This window comes from Camelina sativa, chromosome 16 (assembly GCF_000633955.1).
Source record: "Camelina sativa cultivar DH55 chromosome 16, Cs, whole genome shotgun sequence".
NCBI lineage: Eukaryota > Viridiplantae > Streptophyta > Magnoliopsida > Brassicales > Brassicaceae > Camelina > Camelina sativa.
The window spans coordinates 4,820,386-4,834,615 of NC_025700.1; the positions used below are offsets into that span (position 1 = coordinate 4,820,386).

Genomic DNA, 14,230 nt, shown 5'->3' on the forward strand with positions numbered 1-14,230 from the left:
TAAATTTGATTGTGTTGCTATATTGTAGAGATGTAAATAATCGGTTTTAATTTATTAAGATTTCTTTTGATTAAATGCACTAATAGAGAGTCCGATTAGTAAATAAGTAAAATAAAAAATCATGTAAATCATAACATTAAAGAAGATCCAAAAATGTTAAGATAAATACTTTTTCTATTCCTCAAACATATAGGTAATGTTGTTTTGTCAACATATTAACACATTTTTAGGAAATTATTTTAGGAAAGGAAACACATCTTTGAATAATAAATACTATATTCTCTACCATATTAACAAAATTATTTCATAAAATTAGTTTAGAAAGAACACACATATATCTTTGAATATGATAAAATGTCAACATATATCTTTGAATATGATAAACATATATTAAATGCGTTTGATTAGTATTTGAATACCTTCAATAATATGCCAATGTTATTGGTTATAAATGGATTTAACACTCACTTTAGAATACACTCAAAAAAAAAAAATATCACAAGTGAAAAGAAAAAGTTCAGGAAATGGCGAAGCTCATCGTTGTCTTCATTGTATCTTGTTTGTTGCTTGCTATTCAATTTTCTAATGTAAAATTTCACATACTTTTTATTATTTAAAGTTCAAATACTTGTTTTCATTCTTAGGGATTATGAATTCATTAAAAGTTGGGTTCTTATATTTATTTTTGGTACAGGCTGAGGAATTAGAACGTCCATGTGAAGCACCTGCAATCTATAAGGTATATGTTTTTTTTTATGAAATGATAAATTATAAAAGCAAATATTTTCACAAAAAAAAAGAAGAAGAAACAAACAACAATATCACACATATATATATATATATATATATAGATATATTATTTTCCAAACTGTTTTAGTTTAATATATATTAATTGACAAAAAAACAGGTATAATTATATTATTCTTTTGCATCACAAATTTATATGTGTTATTTAACAAAATTCAGATGGGAAGAGGAGGCTCACTTCGACCAGAAGGTAAATTGTTAATAACATCACTTGTTCTTTCATTCATATAATCAATGAATGAGTTGAAATGTTGAATCATACCTTTAGTCATTTATTTATTATTGTTTTTATATGTTTGTGCAGAATGTCCAGCGGAATGTCAACGTCGATGTTCAGAGACATCTCACAAGAAACCGTGTTTGTTTTACTGCAACAAATGTTGTAACACATGTTTGTGCGTGCCATCCGGAACATATGGACACAAAGAAGAATGCCCTTGCTACGATAACTGGAGGACCAAAGAAGGTGGACCGAAATGTCCATAATAACTTAAAAATAAAAATTAAAAATAATATCTATTTAGTTTGTTTCTTAATAAAATCTATGTTGGTCATGCCTATTTCTACTAATACATTGTATCTTCTACTGCAAAACTAAATTTAATATGAAAATTATTAGAGCTTCTCACAAAGAATGGGCATAAGCATATATTCCTTCCCATCTCTCTGACTCTGCCCATTTCCAAAGGAATTATTTTTATTTCTTTTTCTATATAAAAATAAAAATAAGAAGAAAACATTATTATGCAATCTCTGAATAAGAAAAAAGACAAAGAGGAAGTTTTATAATGCAAGCAAACTAAAGGGCAAAAAAAAAAGAAACTCATCGAACAATTTTTTAATTTTACAAAATAATAAAAAACCAACCTTTGATTTTTAATTGTTTTCTAGAAAATTTTATTATATTAACCTTAGTTCTCAAAGTTAATAACTCATCAGATTGTGACACATGTTAGTTTTAACGATTAGAAATCAAAGTTAAAAATTCACCAGATCGTGACACATGTCAATTTTAACAATCAGAAATCATAGTTTTCAAGCAAAGCATAAGATAATTATATATTTATTATATTTTTTTAAAAACAACTAAGATAAATATATTATGTCTCATCCATATCAAAGTTTCACTGTTACAAAGATTCTCAACCACTATATGATAAGATAAATATACTATGTGCTATCCATATTTGGTCGTATAATTATACTATATTGTCTTTGTTTGCACACAAAAAAAAGAAAAATTTATGTCTCTATGGTTAGCCAATTTCAGACACTGAGTACTCCAACAAGATTTGTGAAGGCACATGCAAAGAAAACGAAGCACGAAGAACTGATTGGTAGTTTTAGGAAAAAAGCTTGAATTGAAGTTTGAACTAATCTTTTTATTATATTAAAAATCTTATTATATAAAGTTGAGTTTTTAAATTAGCCATTAACATGCTCATGACACGTATCAATTACACTGATGAGATGTTGACACTTCAAAAAATTATTATTTTTCAAAACAGCTAATTAAGAAAATAACATTAAATCTAAATAAATTTTACATGTTTATATCTAAAAAAAATTCTAAATCAAAAAGGAAAATTAACAAAACTAATCTATTTTCCATTGTACGTTACTTATATTATACGTGTTTTCTCAATAAGATTTTAACATGTATAAACAAAAAAGTAATTCACTTAGCATGTATATTATTATTAATAAATAAATAGTGAATAACAAATTTAAAANACAAAAGTGATTCTACTGTTAGTAGCATTATAAGTTTGGAAGATAAGTCGGTGGTTGATGGTTTTGGTCAAAATTTGGATTTGTCTTTTCTGAATAATGTTGATGATTCCGGTGAAACAAGAGCTGCTTGATCGAGTAATTGAGAAGCGGTTTCAAATTTGGGAAGTTGGAACGGTATACCATTTTAAAATTGATTTCAAACCGGATTTATGTAGTTTTCTATCGGATTAGGTTCGTAAACCGTTTAAACCAGATATATGGAGAAATATATGCGAACTTTTGATTCGGGTAAAAGTAAGTTTATAATTTATGATTCGAGAATATTTGAGACAAGGTCATAGCTTTAAGTTGTTTTGGTACAATTGGATACTTCTAAGAGTAAATAGATCGTTGATCCTTAACATGATTATGACATATGTCATGTTTTGGATTGTATAAAAAGTTTCTATTTTGTATATCTGAATTATCTAAGACTTATATATACCATCCTGATTATAATTTTCAAATTTTTGTTTCTATTATATTATACTAACTTTCTTTCAATTTCTCAACTTTTATTGGGTTAGTCATAAAATCATTGTAATCGAGTAGATAATTTTCACCAGTTGTTCATCCAAAATATCTTTGGAGTAAAAAAAAAATTCATGGTTAAAGAAATTATGTCACAAATTTTTTAATACACCCTTTTAGGGATCCAGATAAGATGCTCTCGTTCATACAGTTTTTAGCTAACATTTTTGTATTAAATTTTAGCAATATTTAAGACCACACACGTTAAAACACATGTTGCATTTGATGTAAACAATTTTTTCGAATAAATTTTACATTTTATTCAAAAAAAAAAGTTGTTAAAGTATATTAATCTAATACGCTCAACCAATGATAATTGTGTTTACACCATTATTGACACGATAATTTAGGGGTTTAATTTTATTAAATGAATGAGTATTATAGAAAGTTGGTGTAAATCTTAATAATGCATATTAAACGCTAATGAGAATGTGATTTTAAAAACTGTTATTGTGTTTCTATAAATTTGATTGTGTTGCTATATTGTAGAGATGTAAATAATCGGTTTTAATTTATTAAGATTTCTTTTGATTAAATGCACTAATAGAGAGTCCGATTAGTAAATAAGTAAAATAAAAAATCATGTAAATCATAACATTAAAGAAGATCCAAAAATGTTAAGATAAATACTTTTTCTATTCCTCAAACATATAGGTAATGTTGTTTTGTCAACATATTAACACATTTTTAGGAAATTATTTTAGGAAAGGAAACACATCTTTGAATAATAAATACTATATTCTCTACCATATTAACAAAATTATTTCATAAAATTAGTTTAGAAAGAACACACATATATCTTTGAATATGATAAAATGTCAACATATATCTTTGAATATGATAAACATATATTAAATGCGTTTGATTAGTATTTGAATACCTTCAATAATATGCCAATGTTATTGGTTATAAATGGATTTAACACTCACTTTAGAATACACTCAAAAAAAAAAAATATCACAAGTGAAAAGAAAAAGTTCAGGAAATGGCGAAGCTCATCGTTGTCTTCATTGTATCTTGTTTGTTGCTTGCTATTCAATTTTCTAATGTAAAATTTCACATACTTTTTATTATTTAAAGTTCAAATACTTGTTTTCATTCTTAGGGATTATGAATTCATTAAAAGTTGGGTTCTTATATTTATTTTTGGTACAGGCTGAGGAATTAGAACGTCCAGGTGAAGCACCTGCAATCTATAAGGTATATGTTTTTTTTTTATGAAATGATAAATTATAAAAGCAAATATTTTCACAAAAAAAAAGAAGAAGAAACAACCAACAATATCACACACACATATATATATATATAGATATATTATTTTCCAAACTGTTTTAGTTTAATATATATTAATTGACAAAAAACATGTATAATTATATTATTCTTTTGCATCACAAATTTATATGTGTTATTTAACAAAATTCAGATGGGAAGAGGAGGCTCACTTCGACCAGAAGGTAAATTGTTAATAACATCACTTGTTCTTTCATTCATATAATCAATGAATGAGTTGAAATGTTGAATCATACCTTTAGTCATTTATTTATTATTGTTTTTATATGTTTGTGCAGAATGTCCAGCGGAATGTCAACGTCGATGTTCAGAGACATCTCACAAGAAACCGTGTTTGTTTTACTGCAACAAATGTTGTAACACATGTTTGTGCGTGCCATCCGGAACATATGGACACAAAGAAGAATGCCCTTGCTACGATAACTGGAGGACCAAAGAAGGTGGACCGAAATGTCCATAATAACTTAAAAATAAAAATTAAAAATAATATCTATTTAGTTTGTTTCTTAATAAAATCTATGTTGGTCATGCCTATTTCTACTAATACATTGTATCTTCTACTGCAAAACTAAATTTAATATGAAAATTATTAGAGCTTTTCACAAAGAATGGGCATAAGCATATATTCCATCCCATCTCTCTGACTCTGCCCATTTCCAAAGGAATTATTTTTATTTCTTTTTCTATATAAAAATAAGAAGAAAACATTATTATGCAATTTCTGAATAAGAAAAAAGACAAAGAGGAAGATTTATAATGCAAGCAAACTAATGGGCAAAAAGAAAGAAACTCATCGAACAATTTTTTAATTTTACAAAATAATAAAAAAACCAACCTTTGATTTTTAATTGTTTTCTAGAAAATATTGACATAAACCTTAGTACAAAAATTTGTTACTGTTAGTATTTATATTTATCAATAAAACACAATTTCTCTGATTACAACGAAGGTTTCTAAAATATTTTATATCCAAACAATAGTATTTCTTATGCTATATGAAGAAAGATCCTAGCTAGCCAAGCTCATTTTATCATCAAAGCTTCTTTATCGTCCTCACAACACAATGGATTTCTATTATGAACATGTCCAAGGACCTATGCAACCATGTCGGCTTCCTGTGAATCAGGAACGATAATGTCAAGCCTCATCATTGCCTTGTAGCGTTGAGGTACCCGAGCTCCACTGTGCATACAAATCTCAACCAAAGCAGGAGCTTTACCATAAAACCTCCTGAGACTTCCGGTAAGTGGATTTCCCTTAAGGTCTCTCACATGCCATACATAGTTTGGAGGAAAAACTTCGTCCACAAGAGCATCTTGCCATCCGTGCTTCCCATCTCTCCATTGGTGTTTGAACTCTCCGCACAGCTTCACACTATGTCCCCATGGTCCTACATGCACTTCAGAACAATATCCGCATGCTTTGACTGTGAATTTGCTCATCAGTTTCGTCACCCCCAATCTAACTTTCACGTAAGCGTCCATTGTTTCCTGTGCTATCCTAGGTATGTCCTCTGGTGTGGGAGGTGGATACCTTTCACAAGCACCAAGCGTGTCAAGCTCGGCTAGTGGAGATGACAATGAAGATGATGTTTGCGGCTTATCAGGCTCTCTAACATATCCACCACGTTCGATCACTCTCTTCCCCATCATTCGTATTGGTTGTGTCCTTCTGCGACAAGGATACTCTGGGATATCAACTCCAGCCTGAATACATAGCTCAACAAGTGCCGGGATCCTCTCATAGTCAAACCGAGTTTCATGCTTTATGCGTCTCCCAAAAGGGTCATACATATGGTACGACTCAACAGGAATAAGAACATCATTGATGGTACCTTTGACCCATGAATGAGAACCACGCCGCTGTGAACTTGTAGGACCATTGCAATCCTTAATACTGTGACCAGAACTAGCCACATGAACAGCCCCACACTCACTGCAAGCAAAGACGGGAACAACATGCAGCAGCTGTGCTAAACCCTTGATCAACAACTTCCAATTATCAATGACTTGAGAAGCCACAGGAACAAGACTGGGAACTAGCAATCCATTTTTGGGAGGATCTAACTGTTTCTCTATACCCATCTGAGCAAGTTTCTTATCTTTCCTAGCTTCTTCTTGTATTTGCTTAAAAGGAACAGGGTAAGGCTTTTTCTTGTTTTTTGGTAAAACAGGAGGAAGATCAACGTTCTGCGTAAAGACATGTCGTTTCTTGTTCTGATTGATACAAACAAAGGTTCCTAACCTCATCCAACACTCCCTTTTAGGGATTGAACGAGAAATCTGCATATATATATATATATATATATATATATAAAACAAAATTCAAACTTTACCAACGAGATTGGAATCATGAAGATCAAATTTAAGAGGAGATGAAATGGAAACCTGAAAGCAACTTGCATAAGAACCTCTGGCTGATAAATCAATTGGCTTTGGTTGATCTACGGTCTGAAGATAAACACCTCTACAAGCAGGCGAAACCAGAAGCATGTTAGACTTGTGAGAGAGGACTATACGAACCCCGTCTCCGTCGGCGGCGAGTGTTCTCCGGCAAAGAGAGTATCGTATTCGTGGAGAAGAAAAAGGAATTGGGAAGGTTTTCGATTTTGGATTTTGGGAATAAATAAATAAATATGTGAATTAAAATATAAATGAAATACTGTATTTAAAATCCTTATATTTTTATAACTAGAATTGAGTTTGGAGCAGCAACCAGAGAGAGAGATTTTAATCCTTTGCTTGATTCCGATTTGATACCTCCTCAATTCTTCACTCACCGCCTGAAACATTTTTGTGCAATTTCCGAGGAGAAAGAAACTAGTGGAAGGTCAAAAAAAGAAAGAAAGAAACTCATCGAACAAGGCTGCTGCTGCTCTTTGGAATCTCAGAAGCCGTAAGTGTTTTTCTCTCAGGGTAGAGAAACCCTAATAAGCGATGGGGAACAAGAGATTTAGGCCTGATAATGCAGCAGGGAAGCAAACTTCTGTTGAAGCTACTAGGATTTGGGCGTCGAAGGTTATCGAAGACTTTAGAGCCTCCGGGAATGAAGGTCAGTTTAGCTCCCCGGAACCAAATTCGATTATATATTCTTTCCGGAAATGGTTAATTAAGATTGCTTAGATAAAGCTCTGATTGTGCTGTTGGATTTTATTGCATTTGGGTTGTGTAGTTTATACGTTTGAGCATAATCTATCAAATAACGAACGTGGCGTGATTCATCAGATGTGCCGGAAAATGGGTATTCAATCGAAAAGTTCAGGGTGAGTCTCGCTGCTTTAACTTCTTTGTGCTTTATAGTGTTGTTCTGGGGTTTGAGAAAATATTCATTTTTTGTTTTTGTGGAGAAGTTAGATTCCTAGGACTTGAGAGTTCAGGGGTGAGTTACTGTAATTAATAGTGTTGTGGGGTTTGCGAAAGTATTCATTTTTCTATGACGAAAGGGTCAATGGCTAGGACTTTAAAGTTTGGGGTGAGTTACTCCCTTTATTGTACTACATAGTGTATTGTGTTTGAGAAAGTTTTCATTTTTCGGTGGTGTAAGTTGGATTGCTATGCTTTGAGAGTTCCGGGGGTGAGTTACTGCCTTTGTTGTACTCTATAGTGTTATGTGTTTGAGAAAGTATTCGTTTTTTGGATGGTGTACGTCTGATTGCTATACTTTGAGAGTTCCGGGTGAGTTACTGCCTTTATTGTGCTACATAGTGTTTTGGGGTTTGAGAAAGTATTCATTGTTCTAAGGCGAAAGGTAGAGTCTTGTGTTTCTGATTCTTGTGGATGCTTTTACAGTCGTGGAGAACAAAGGCGTCTTTCAATATTCACAAGCAGGCACAAAAATGGGAAGAACAAAGAAGCCAATGAGAAATCGAACAAAGAAAAGCTCAAATGTGTGTCATTTCCGCCAGGGGCAGATGCTATTCTGCAGGATTTATTTACTCACTATCCACCTTGTGACGGAGACACTGCTGCTACATCATTTAACAAGTACTCGGGGCAATCGGGTAAACAAGGACAATGGAAAGATGATTTTTTCGGGAAACCAAAGATTAGCAGTGAAGAGATTCTAGAAAAGGTGGCATCTTTGAGTTCTAGACTTAAGAAGGACAAAGCTCTTAAGGAGGTTAGGAACACCCAGTTGTTGAGATGTATTTCTTTTCTTTGAAAGGACTGTAATATTGATTCCTTATCCAGAATACAGATTGAGAAGTTATAAATCATGCCATGTAGCAGCAAGTGAAAGGAAATTGTTTTTGTTGGTTTATGTTACAGATCGCTAAGCTGCGGTCAAAACTTCCCATCACATCCTTTAGAGACGCAATTACATCTGCAGTGGAATCCAATCAGGTTCTGTGAGCTTTTTGATATGTTATTTGCTAGAATTTACTACTAGTTGTATGGTTATGCTTGTGGTGGTGATATCCATTGCTCGACAGATTCATTATATATTCTTATTGCAAATGCAGGTTATTCTCATTTCTGGTGAAACTGGTTGCGGGAAAACTACTCAGGTATTTGTTACCCCTTGTTTTGTTGTAGTTCAGTAGCTCTCCTAAGCAATTTTAGTTATTCACCCCTTGGGTTGAAAGGTAAGGCTGTCAACTGTCTGGTCAAGGGCTACATATTCACGTTATTTTGAATTTTAGAGAGTATGTTGTGTTATAGGATTTTGCTTAGCGTGCGTATATGATTGTGATATTAGACATGCAAAGAGCATTCAGTTGAAATTGCCTTCAATTTTATTATTCTAGAGGTTACTCAAGTGCTTCCATTGTTTATGCATTAGGTGCCTCAATATCTTTTAGACCATATGTGGTCAAGCAAAGGAGAAACTTGCAAAATTGTTTGCACCCAACCTCGTCGGATATCCGCGATGTCAGGTTGATCGTTTTTTCTTATTCAGCTATATATACTTGTTGATCTCTTAAATTCAGTTTTAATCCACATGTACGCTGTATACTCCTTACCCCTTACTTACTGTTTTTTATGACTGTTTTGAAGTTTCGGAAAGAATATCTTGTGAAAGAGGTGAAAGCATTGGAGAAAACATTGGTTACAAGGTGAGTAATCTTTGTAGGTAGACACTTGCGTTTGTACATGAAAGATGTTTGTGTTTCAATGTTGTAGACAAATTTGCCATTGGTTTTATATGTATAATCCAGGTTCGACTCCAAAGCAAAGGTGGAAGGCACTCATCAGTTGTATTCTGCACCAATGGCATTCTCCTGAGGGTGCTTGTAGGCAAAGGCTCTGTTAGCTGTGTTTCCGACATAACTCACATCATTGTGGTACTTAAGCTATTTTAATTTGATTCGCTATCATGTGTTCAGTAAGTATGTGTTTCATACATATACCGAGTATTCCAGGACAATGAAAATGCTTGAAAAACTAATTATGAATTTTGTCACTATGGCATGCCTTTTTGTTACTGTTTGTCATCCTAAATTATCTACTTCCTATCCTGGCTGTAAATTTGATTCTTTGGCTGTCTTCATTGATCAGTGACCTGAATGTTACCTTGTAGGATGAAATCCATGAAAGGGATTGCTACTCTGATTTCATGTTGGCAATTATAAGGTAGACTTCTTTACCCTCTCAAACGTTGAGTCTTTTTTCCTGCCAATGTGTTTATCAAACAAATTAAGTCTATGTGACCTAAGAAACTGATGTTAAAGCTATCATTCAATTGTTGCCGGGGCCACCATAATTTATATGCCCAATACTATACTGGTACACATATATTTATCTTTCTCTGAAGCAGCAAGCCATAGAGGAAGATAGTTATTCTACTAATTTCTTTGGTTGTATGACAGAACTCAAATGATTTTGCGATGCTTTTGTTGATTTGCAGGGACTTGCTTCCGTCAAATCCTCATCTCCGTCTGGTTAGTTAACTTCTGTGTTCTTCTTTGCTTTTCACTGCTATGATACACTAATAACAAGGGAACAGAAAGAGGAATCTATAATAACATCTGTTTTTTCCTTAGTCTAAATAAAAGAGGGAAGGGGATATATGAGAGGGAAAAGAAAAGAGAGAGTATGTTTTGTATATGTAAAGGTGTCTCCTTCCCTCCGAATAACGAATTAAAAAAGAAGAGACATCACTAGTTAAAAAATATCTCTTTCGTGGTATTTATTTTGTGTGTTTGTGGAGTAAGTTTTTAAAAACAAGAATTTTCAACAAAAGATACTTCGTCGAATGTTCACACTCTTGAACTCCGAAAAAATTGTATACATAGCCTAAGACCTGAGATAGCTGGACTTGATGACTTGTTAAATGTTGAATATGGCCTAACTACAGTACTATTTAGCTGATTTTTTTGAAAATTTCTGGACCAACAGATTCTCATGAGTGCTACGCTTGATGCTGAGAGATTTTCGGGATATTTTGGAGGCTGCCCAGTTGTCCGTGTCCCTGGATTCACTTATCCAGTTAATTTCTCTTTTTGTCTCTTTTTTTTCTTGAATATGGTAATTCTTTTGTGCCTAAATATAATCTCCTTGCTTTGTGTCTACAGGTGAGAACCTTGTATTTGGAGGATGTTCTCTCTATTCTGAAATCAGGTGGAGATAATCATCTAAGCTCTGCCAACTTGAGTATACCAGACCACAAGCTTGAATTGACGGATGAAGATAAACTTGCTTTAGATGAAGCAATCATCTTGGCTTGGACAAATGAAGAGTTTGATGCCCTCTTAGATCTAGTTTCTTCTAGTGGAAGTCATGAGATCTACAATTATCAGCACGAATCAACCTGGCTAACACCACTAATGGTCTTTGCTGGAAAGGGCAGGATCAGTGATGTCTGCATGCTCCTCTCATTTGGTGCAGACTTGAACTTAAAGTCTAAAGATGATATGACAGCATTAGAATTGGCAGAATCAGAGAATCAACTAGAAGCTGCTCAAATAATCAGGGAACATGCAGACAATTCCCAGTCTAATTCTCAGCAAGGAAAACAGTTACTTGATAAGTACATCAGTTAATGAGGTTGATGTGAGTCTTATACTGCAGTTAATGAGGAAAATATGTGGCGATTCAGAAGATGGTGCCATTCTTGTTTTTCTACCTGGATGGGATGATATAAATAAAACAAGACAGAGATTACTTGAGAACCCTTTCTTTGCAGATAGTGCTAAATTTGACATTATATGTCTTCACTCGATGGTACCAGCAGGGGAACAGAAGAAAGTTTTTAATCGGCCCCCTCGAGGTTGTCGCAAAATCGTGCTTGCGACAAATATTGCTGAATCAGCAGTTACCATTGATGATGTGGTTTATGTGATAGATAGTGGCCGGATGAAGGAAAAGAGTTATGATCCTTACAATAATGTTTCAACCCTCCAATCTTCTTGGGTATCAAAAGCAAATGCAAAACAGCGTGAGGGTCGTGCAGGCCGATGCCAACCTGGTATTTGTTATCATCTCTATTCTAGACTTCGGGCAGCCTCTATGCCAGATTTTAAAGTTCCTGAAATTAAGAGGATGCCTGTAGAAGAACTCTGCTTACAGGTACTGCTTCTCTCATTTTGTTCTTAGTTAATAGCAATTGGCTCTATGCGGTGAGCCATTCGTGTATGTGTAGTCTTTTTACTGATCGTTGTGCTTCAATAACATTTTCAGGTTAAGATACTTGATCCAAATTGCAAAACAAATGATTTCCTTCAGAAACTGTTGGACCCGCCTGTTGATCAAAGTATTGCAAATGCTTTAAGCATACTACAGGACATTGGGGCCCTGACACCTCAGGAAGAGCTGACAGAACTTGGAGAGAAATTTGGTCATCTCCCAGTTCATCCTCTGATTAGCAAAATGCTTTTCTTCGCTGTATTAGTAAACTGTCTGGATCCAGCACTTACTCTGGCATGTGCAGCCGACTACAAGGAACCATTTACGATGCCTATGTCGCCAGTTGAAAGACAAAAAGCTGCTGCTGCAAAACTTGAACTTGCGTCACTTTGTGGAGGTGACAGTGATCACCTTGCGGTTGTTGCTGCCTTTGAATGCTGGAAAATTGCAAAAGAAAGAGGTCTTTCGGCAGAGTTTTGCTCTCAGTACTTCGTCTCTCCTAGCGCTATGAAGATGTTGGATCAAATGCGTAGCCAACTTGAGTCGGAACTTAAAAGACATGGGATTATTCCCAATGATATTTCAAGCTGTAGCCAGAATTCGCGTGATCCCGGTATACTCCGTGCTGTTCTATCAGTAGGATTGTATCCTATGGTGGGAAGATTGTGCCCAGCTTTTGGTAATAATCGAAGAACTATAGTAGAGACTGCTAGTGGTGCCAAAGTTCGTGTGCATTCGCTGTCAAACAACTTCAACTTGTCGTCGAAAAAGTATGATGAATCTTTGGTTGTTTTTGATGAGATCACACGTGGAGATGGAGGCATGCACATAAGAAACTGTACTGTTGTTCGGGATCTTCCTTTGTTACTTGTCTCAACAGAGATAGCTGTGGCTCCTACAGTGAGCAGTGATTCTGATGATAGTGATGAAGAAGAAGAGGACGAAGAAGGAGGAGCTAATACTAATGCAGATGGAATGGACATACATAAAGAAGACAGTAGGAGTGGAGCGAAAATGATGTCTTCACCTGAAAATTCAGTCAAGTTGGTAGTTGATCGTTGGCTGCCTTTCAAAACCACAGCGCTTGAAGTTGCTCAAATGTACATTTTGCGGGAACGACTAATGGCGTCTATTTTGTTCAAGGTGAGTTTATATAGTCATTACACTTAAAACTACTCCATACAACTTCAAGGGTTCTTTTAATTGATTTGGATCTCCAACCGTTTATTGGCATGTTGTAGGTAACACATCCACGTGAACATCTGCCGCCTCATCTCGGAGCTTCTATGCATGCAATAGCTTGTATTCTCTCATATGATGGTCACGCGGGACTTTCAAATCCACCGGAGTCTATGGGACCAAAACATTCGAGGACTGAGATGTATGATACCGGTGGATGGGAAGAGAAACCAAGCTCTTTCCTAAACTCTCTCTTTTGGTCTCTGAGTTTGAAAGAGAACAAGCATCTTAGTCACACGAACAGGAATCGGCAGCATGACTACAACATGGCTACAACAGAAGCTGCATCGATACCTAGGCAGCAAAACAATAAGCCAAGAAATCCAAAATTAGCCAACAATGCTGATTTGGGTAAGAAAAAAGGGAAGATGTTTGTTAATCCCACCAATGGGATTAATTAACTAGAAGCTGCTTCTACGGCGAAGCATTCAAAGCAAAAATCAGCCAACAGTTCGACTTCAGGTAACAAGAAAGAGAACATGCCTTCTGATCAGGCCAATGGAAATAAGCAACCAAACGCACCTCCAAGAGAAGCTGCTGCGTCAGTGGCTAAGAATCAAAGCAGTAAGAAAAATAAGACCAGGTCAGGCAACAACTCAGATTCCGGCAAGAAGAAAGAACAATATGTTCCAAAGGTTGATATCCATAAAAGGCAGCGTGAAGACAAAGCAGAACATAAGGGAAGTGCATGAAGAGCTATAGTGCTTTTGGTTTCGTTTTGGGTCCCTTAAAAGTAGCGGAATTGATGTATAAACAAACAAGTTATGTTTTGGATGGTTCCTCCATTTTACTATAATGGTTCCCAAAGTGTTTTTATTTATTAAATCATGAACCGGACTTTTTACCGGTTTCATGTCGCTCTAATATTTTCATTCCCTATTAAATCGTTTGCCACAGTTTCTTTCTAGAGTATTGTTGTTTACTCATAAGGACTCTTCTAGCAGTTTCATTCTACTTCCAGTGAGATCATAACTATTACAAAATTCATTCAGACCAAAATGATCAGTGCCACGTGGCATGATGGA

At 34.6% G+C, this 14,230-nt stretch overlaps 3 protein-coding genes and 1 pseudogene across 3 annotated transcripts; 3 read left to right on the forward strand and 1 right to left on the reverse strand.

Moving 5' to 3' along the window:
- On the forward strand, positions 495 to 1,423 carry LOC104749796 (gibberellin-regulated protein 12-like). The gene is made up of 4 exons (XM_010471492.1): positions 495 to 587; positions 695 to 739; positions 967 to 997; positions 1,112 to 1,423. The coding sequence occupies exons 1-4, from the start codon at positions 525 to 527 to the stop codon at positions 1,291 to 1,293; spliced, it is 321 nt and encodes a 106-aa protein (XP_010469794.1). The 5' UTR covers positions 495 to 524; the 3' UTR covers positions 1,294 to 1,423.
- Positions 4,067 to 4,990, forward strand: LOC104749797 (gibberellin-regulated protein 12-like). Its single transcript, XM_010471493.1, has 4 exons — positions 4,067 to 4,159; positions 4,267 to 4,311; positions 4,535 to 4,565; positions 4,680 to 4,990. Exons 1-4 carry the CDS (start codon positions 4,097 to 4,099, stop codon positions 4,859 to 4,861), a joined length of 321 nt encoding a protein of 106 aa, XP_010469795.1. The 5' UTR covers positions 4,067 to 4,096; the 3' UTR covers positions 4,862 to 4,990.
- Positions 5,279 to 7,000, reverse strand: LOC104749799 (APO protein 1, chloroplastic). The gene is made up of 2 exons (XM_010471494.1): positions 6,789 to 7,000; positions 5,279 to 6,683 (listed from the first exon to the last, which is right to left on the reverse strand). The coding sequence occupies exons 1-2, from the start codon at positions 6,891 to 6,893 to the stop codon at positions 5,496 to 5,498; spliced, it is 1,293 nt and encodes a 430-aa protein (XP_010469796.1). The 5' UTR covers positions 6,894 to 7,000; the 3' UTR covers positions 5,279 to 5,495.
- Positions 7,099 to 14,089, forward strand: LOC104749798 (annotated as a pseudogene).